Genomic DNA, 6,435 nt, shown 5'->3' with positions numbered 1-6,435 from the left:
CGGGTCCGCGTGGTCGTCCCGGTTTCAAGATCGATATCTCGATGCTCCCGATGGAATGGGCACAGCTCTTTGCTTTGGGAAAGATTTTGGATCAAACCATTTCCACTATACTTAATATTGAACTCTCCACCACCACTCTTATTGAATGAAATATTATAGCACCACAAAGATATAAATATTAGAAAATTTCTGAACTGCTAATCTATTATTAAATGCTGCTAAGCTATTATTTAACCAAACTTGACTGTCAATTTTCAACATGCATTCCAGTTTTTAAGTTGACTAAGTATTAAGCTAACTAAACAAAATGACAATACCACAAGAAGTTTGTATAAGTTTTAAGCTCCTCGAGATCTTAGTTACAATCATTGTGTCTTGCGTTATTCCAATATCTAAACAACATATTATTACATGATATTTTCAGTGACAAACATAATAGGAAAGGTTAAGTTACATTGGTGTGCACAGACTAAAACAACGTAATAGAGTCGACGAGGGGCCACGGGATTCGAATTCGGAACGCAAGCTGTATATCCTATACGTTACAGTTGTGCAGACATCTAAGATTTTAAAATTAAAACTTAAAATTATTTGAACGAACTTAGTGGTATTCGTTTCTTTGTTCCAAAGCTTTATCTCAAAGCGTTACGTTTTTACAATGCGTTACATTGATCTGAATAAGATAGTTTAAGATTTTAGAATTAACATGTTACTAGCTTGCGAGCGATGCGAGTACCGACCCTATTTTTAAATACTATTGGTTTTTAGCCTAGATTTTGAAATGTTATTGTGATTAAACTTATATAGTTATTGTGATTATGAAAAAAATAGTCTTTAGTGAATCCTCTGTCTGCAATTATGTCAAGTGTAATATTTTAAAACGTCTTTATGTCATATTTTGGAAGTCTGCCAAACCTACTCATGCATTGGTAGCGGGATGGTATATATTTTTGTTTATAAACCGGTGAGCGAGCCCTCTAGTCGTTTGATAAAAAATGTAAAATGGCTTACGGACCTCAACAGTGGCGACCGCGGTATCTGTATGTCTGACCCTGACCACTCTGATGAATAGCCGCTGCTCGTCGATGAAATAGGTCAAATGGAGGCACAGAAGACGGACTAACTTGATCTATTTTCGAATATAACGTAGAACCGTAGATTTATTGTAGTACTTTATAAATAAATTGATATAGTACATATACTAATGTCGTACTACCGAGAAATTTCGATCAAATATATACTTTAAACTGAATAAGATGAAAAAAAAATACAACAGCTTAGGTGACATCTTTTAAAGTCTAATAGTTATTGGCCTATCGGTTATGACTAGAGAACGTATTACATTAAGCAACAGAGGTTATAAGTACATATATACTACTTATGTCTGAATTTGGAGCATCGGTGGCTCAGTGGTCAAGCACTTGACTTGCAATCTGCAGGTCCTGGGTTTGAATCCCGCCATGTACCAATGTGTTTTTCGATTTCCGATTTACATATGTACATTTATCCGACGTTTTTACGGTGAAGGAAAACATCGTGATGCAACCTGCACATATCTGAGAAGTAATTTAAAGATATGTGTGAAGTCAACCAACCCGCACTTGGCCAGTGTGGTTATCTATGGCCTTATCATCCTTAACTTAGGGTAGGCTCCGAGCCCCTCGGTGGGGACGTTTAGTGAGCTGATGATGATGATATCTGCAGTGCTCCCGCAAAGTCGAGCGTGCCCAAGACATCCTTTTCACGAAGCGTAGAAGGGCAATTTTTGAATCAGTGCTTCGGTAGCTGGGAACTTACGCACCTAAAATGAAAAGATAAATGAACGATACAAATTAATTATTCAAACTTAAAAAAAAAACAATTGAACAGTACATTCAAGGTTTGCTTCGACAAGTTCAATGTGTATAAATATATTGAAGTATCATAATTCATTTATCCTTCTTCGTGACGAGTTACGTATAGAGGAAATAGTTGAACAAGTTTTCTAACAATTGCCAGCGAGAATTAAACACTACCTTGAAGCTGTGACACTGTTATTTTCCATAGCTAGTGTTTATTTTAAGTTACTTTGTTACTACTACGCCCAAGGGATAAGATGGAGTGATGGATGCGGTGCCTGAAGACAGCGAGTATTGATTTTTATCCAACCGTCTCTGTTATAAAGGATGGTAGAAACCAATATATGTGATAGTCGGTACGGGAAAGTATGGTAATTGTAAGTCGTAGTAATAAAAAATGTTAAGTTTCTCTAAGACATATAACAGGTACATCATATCTATTATCTTTCTCTTTTTATCCCTTTATAAAGAACAAAGACAACAATAAGTTTTTATATTTATATTTGGACACTCACTGGATTAATGTTTTCTAAACCAACTTCAAACAGATTTAAAACCGCATCCATTCCTACGAACCAAAAACTTAATCTATACTAATATTATAAAGAGCAAATATCTGATTGTTTGTTTGCATTGAATAGCCGTCGAAAATAAACCGATTTAATTTTTTTTTACTAGTAGGGAAGCTACACTATCCCCGGGTTATATAAACTGTATTTATTACAAGATTTTTTTTTATTTTTCCGCGGACAACGTCACGGGCGACGGCTACTGTTAAATATAATTTTGTAAATACGAAAGCTCAATGGTCGGGTCGGTTAGAAATCATTCACCAGTGCCCTACTTTTCGTCCAAAACGTACAACTAGATGTAAATATAACAAAATGGATGAAAACTCCGACCTCGGATAGCTGTAGTACTGTCAGTTGGAGTACTAGAGCTCAACTATCAACCAATAAACTCTGGAGATGCGTTAAAATGTAATCTCAATTTGTTATACAAATTTGAAATTATGTTGGTTCGTCCGCAGTCGGCTAGGTAGAGGCACTCTTCCTCTCATCAAATATATCCATAATAATTTATTTCCTATTAAAAATATAAAAAATGTTAAAAGTGTCTAAATGGATACTTTTGACAATATTTACTAACTTTAAGTGCATTAATACTTCACTACTGCACCTACACCTCGTCAAGTTATCCGTAACCAAACCACGTTCATTGCTTCCGTAAAACGCGATGCCCCGCCATCGTAGCCTTTCGTACAGTAAACAGGTCTAATTCCCGTTGAAGCAAGGTGTAGCAAAGAAATAATGGGTAGTGATGCAAAGTTGTAAGAATAATATAGAACAATACAGAGTAATGCTTATTTTTTAATAGGTTAAGTAGTTTAAATACATATTTACTATTGATATTTCTTAAGGCGTTTTAAAGAAAAATTAGACATTGAATCTATTGGAAGTTTATGAGCGTGACCTACACGTTTTCTAATTTACTTTTACATTATTTTTCTAATATTCTCTTAAATCATTTGTGAAACTAAAGTTTTCAAAAAAAATTCTTCTCTTTCACGATGCAATTTTCAAAATTAAAAAATGCAGCAGTTTTAGCAGCGCAGTATGTTTTTAAAAAGTTTTATGCAGGAACAACAAATTAAATAATTCAACATTTTAAGGTCACATTTAGTTTATTAAATCGTTTTTTAAAACGAACGATCGAATTTTAATATGAACATTTAAACTAAATGGCGTGGCGTTGGAGAATGGTACAATAACAATAAATAATAGGTATATAGACTATTTCAATTCTCATTGCTTCAGATATGTATATTTTATGTCCATCAGCCAGCATGCAACAATGATGTTATCTCAAGAAATTCCTCGAAGAGCGGTCTACGCCTGCTTACAAAACACTATTTTATAACTTTATTAATTTAAAACTACCCTTTGATTTACAATTAAACTTGCCAAAATACTAAAAATGCATTAATATTAATAAAAAAGAACATAAATATGTAATGTACTTATTAATATTAAAAACATTTCTAAATAAATGAAATCATTTTTTTTGGAAATGGTCGAAACTCCAAACTTAATACGACGGTTAATATTTGACATGCGGTAGTGAGTGATTAAACGCTTGTTTTGTTGTCTTGGTATTATTTGAACACCTCTAATACTGATTAAAATTTAATTCTTTCTGATTTTTTAAAATAGGCTGTTTACATTAATGTTTTAAATTAAAAATCCTTATAAATATTTTTAAAATAAAAAGTACTCGTACTTTGACACATTCCAAACTCCAGTCTTCTTTCCTCCCGCGCCCTCCTAGAACAAATTTTAAACTACTGTGACGATTGATAAACAAAAAAAAATAGTGAAAGGATTGACAATATCTACAATGGATATTGTTGTAACTACATTTACAAATCCTTTTTCATTTTTTTGTTATGTTAAAGGTACTATTAGTGAAAACGTTTATCTCGATGATTTCACGACGCACGACAAACTTTCTTACGATGTTTCTAAAGTTAATCACGGACAGGTAAGAAAAAAAAACTAATTCTCTATGCTAACACACCTTTTTATACATTTTAACCATAATCTTTCACAGTATGTAACAGTTATGTGGAAAAATAAATGGAATCGAGGCATAATTTCCATGGAAAATCAGCTTTTGATTTGGTTAATTGATCATGGTAGATTTTTGCGACCTGACAAGGATACGATTTACGTAGACCTACCTCAGCGTTATAAAACGTACCCAAGTAAAGTTTTCGAAGCTAGTGTTCATGGTGTTATTCCAGTTGATAAAGTAAGTTAAACAAAAACAAAATTTGTATTGATAATTTAGTCTATCCAGAAAAAAAAAACTAGTATCTGTAGTTTATCTTACTAAAACTTTTTGGTGGACATAAATAAACCACAAGAAACATTTTGAGAGTTTCACAAATATTTACTTATAGTAATTAGAACAAATGCTGTATTTGTTTGGACAATTATTATATAACTAGTCTATTTTGTTTTATTTGAATAATGTTATGAAAAGATTTACTAGTAGCATTTAAAATTATTCAAAGTTATAATTCAATTTATCTTATTGAAATGTATGGTATGCAGGTTATCAGTCAAGAGTGTCAGATAACAAATGGTGTTACCACTGAATGGAACAAGGGAGCCATTGAAAAAGCTCAAGAATTGATAAAAAATGCTAGGAATACTTATTTTGTACCTCTTGCTTTGATGACAACAAAATACAATGATGTGGTTTGTACATTTGATTTAGATTAATTAAAAAAAAATAATGACTAAAAAAATATTTATAAGAAAAAGTTTTCATTTTATCTGTTATTAACTTTATAATGTGATCCTTAAAACTAGTAAATTTATATTGATTAAGACAAATCTAAAACATGTTCTTTGATTCAACATTTTTTTCAAAAAAAATTCAATGTTTTTGTTTTTTTTCATAAGCTTTTTGACAAAGGTATTTAGTGGTTGCGTATGTTTCATGGTGTATATTAAAGGTTTTCTTGTTTGAAAAAGGAGAGGATTGTTTACTCCGGTTGATATGTCCTTTCTTAAATGCTTCCTTTCATGATTATCTTAATAAAACAACATATTTATTCAGTTCAAAATGCTTACTTATTTTTTATAGAAATTACACCTTCAGAATGTTTTGAATACATATTTTTTGCAGGTACTTGGAGATTTATATCTAGAAATGCCCGGCAATCGCCTGATAAATTTCATACAGGAATTAGAATTATGGCCTGTGTTTTTAGAATGCAATAAAAGTGCATACATAAAAAGTAAGTAACTTATTTTAAATGTTAAATTTTTATTTACAGTGGAATAGTTTATAAAGTTGAAATGTTAATTACGTTAAAAAAGATGAAATTATTTTATTCATGTTTTTTTACAGATCTACGAAACTTTTATACAAGTCGACGTAAACACCGTTCTTGTTTCATGAAACCAAACATGATAGATTCAAATTTATCTGTTATGACTTTAGAAACAAACTTACTTCAGTACAGCGCCATCTGTGTTGAAAAACCAGAATTCTCTTTGACACAAAATTCCGAAGGGAGTTCAATAGATGGCAGCACTGTCCTTGATATTGATCAAAAAGAGGAGAAAAATATTTACAAACTAACGCATGATGAAATTGAAAAATATGCCGATATGAATATAACACTAAACGGTCGAGAATATAATGCTTTGAACATCTTGCTAAACAAAATTCGAGATTTGAATATTTGCGAACGTTACAAAGACCACGATTTAAAAACAGTTGGATGTGGAATAATATCACGGAGATGTTTGCATTAGTATTTCAAATTTACGAATAGGAAATTGTAGATCATCTTTATAATGGTCGCAATACTTAAATTGCCATGTTTAAGTTTCTTAAAATTAATGGTAAAAAGATTAAAAATGTCTGTCATCTGGAATGGCAGGTGATGGTTGATTTTATATTGAATTTACCTTTCTTATACAATTTTGTTTGGTTTCAACTTTATTCGTTAATTTTGCTTCCAAGCAAATATTCGTCAAAATTCATAACAGAGTATAACAAACGATATGTTTTCTTTTGA

The 6,435-nt window shown here is 31.6% G+C and overlaps 1 protein-coding gene across 1 annotated transcript; it reads left to right on the top strand.

Moving 5' to 3' along the window:
* The first annotated feature begins 4,112 nt into the window (after window positions 1-4,112).
* Window positions 4,113-6,407, top strand: LOC106127707 (uncharacterized). The gene is made up of 5 exons (XM_013325912.1): window positions 4,113-4,379; window positions 4,449-4,649; window positions 4,955-5,101; window positions 5,535-5,646; window positions 5,760-6,407. The coding sequence occupies exons 1-5, from the start codon at window positions 4,236-4,238 to the stop codon at window positions 6,167-6,169; spliced, it is 1,014 nt and encodes a 337-aa protein (XP_013181366.1). The 5' UTR covers window positions 4,113-4,235; the 3' UTR covers window positions 6,170-6,407.
* Window positions 6,408-6,435: the final 28 nt, after the last annotated feature.

Source organism: Papilio xuthus, unplaced genomic scaffold (genome assembly GCF_000836235.2).
Source record: "Papilio xuthus unplaced genomic scaffold, Pxut_1.1 DF824655.1, whole genome shotgun sequence".
NCBI classification, from domain to species: domain Eukaryota; kingdom Metazoa; phylum Arthropoda; class Insecta; order Lepidoptera; family Papilionidae; genus Papilio; species Papilio xuthus.
The sequence above is the reverse complement of the archived record's forward strand: the minus strand, read 5'-3'. Positions and strand labels throughout refer to the sequence as shown.

Coding starts and splice junctions, on each gene's coding strand:
- LOC106127707 (XM_013325912.1), top strand. CDS start 4,236: ATGGATATTGTTGTAACTACATTTACAAATCCTTTTTCATTTTTTTGT. Junction 4,380..4,448: donor CTAAAGTTAATCACGGACAG/GTAAGAAAAAAA, acceptor AATCTTTCACAG/TATGTAACAGTTATGTGGAA. Junction 5,647..5,759: donor TAAAAGTGCATACATAAAAA/GTAAGTAACTTA, acceptor GTTTTTTTACAG/ATCTACGAAACTTTTATACA.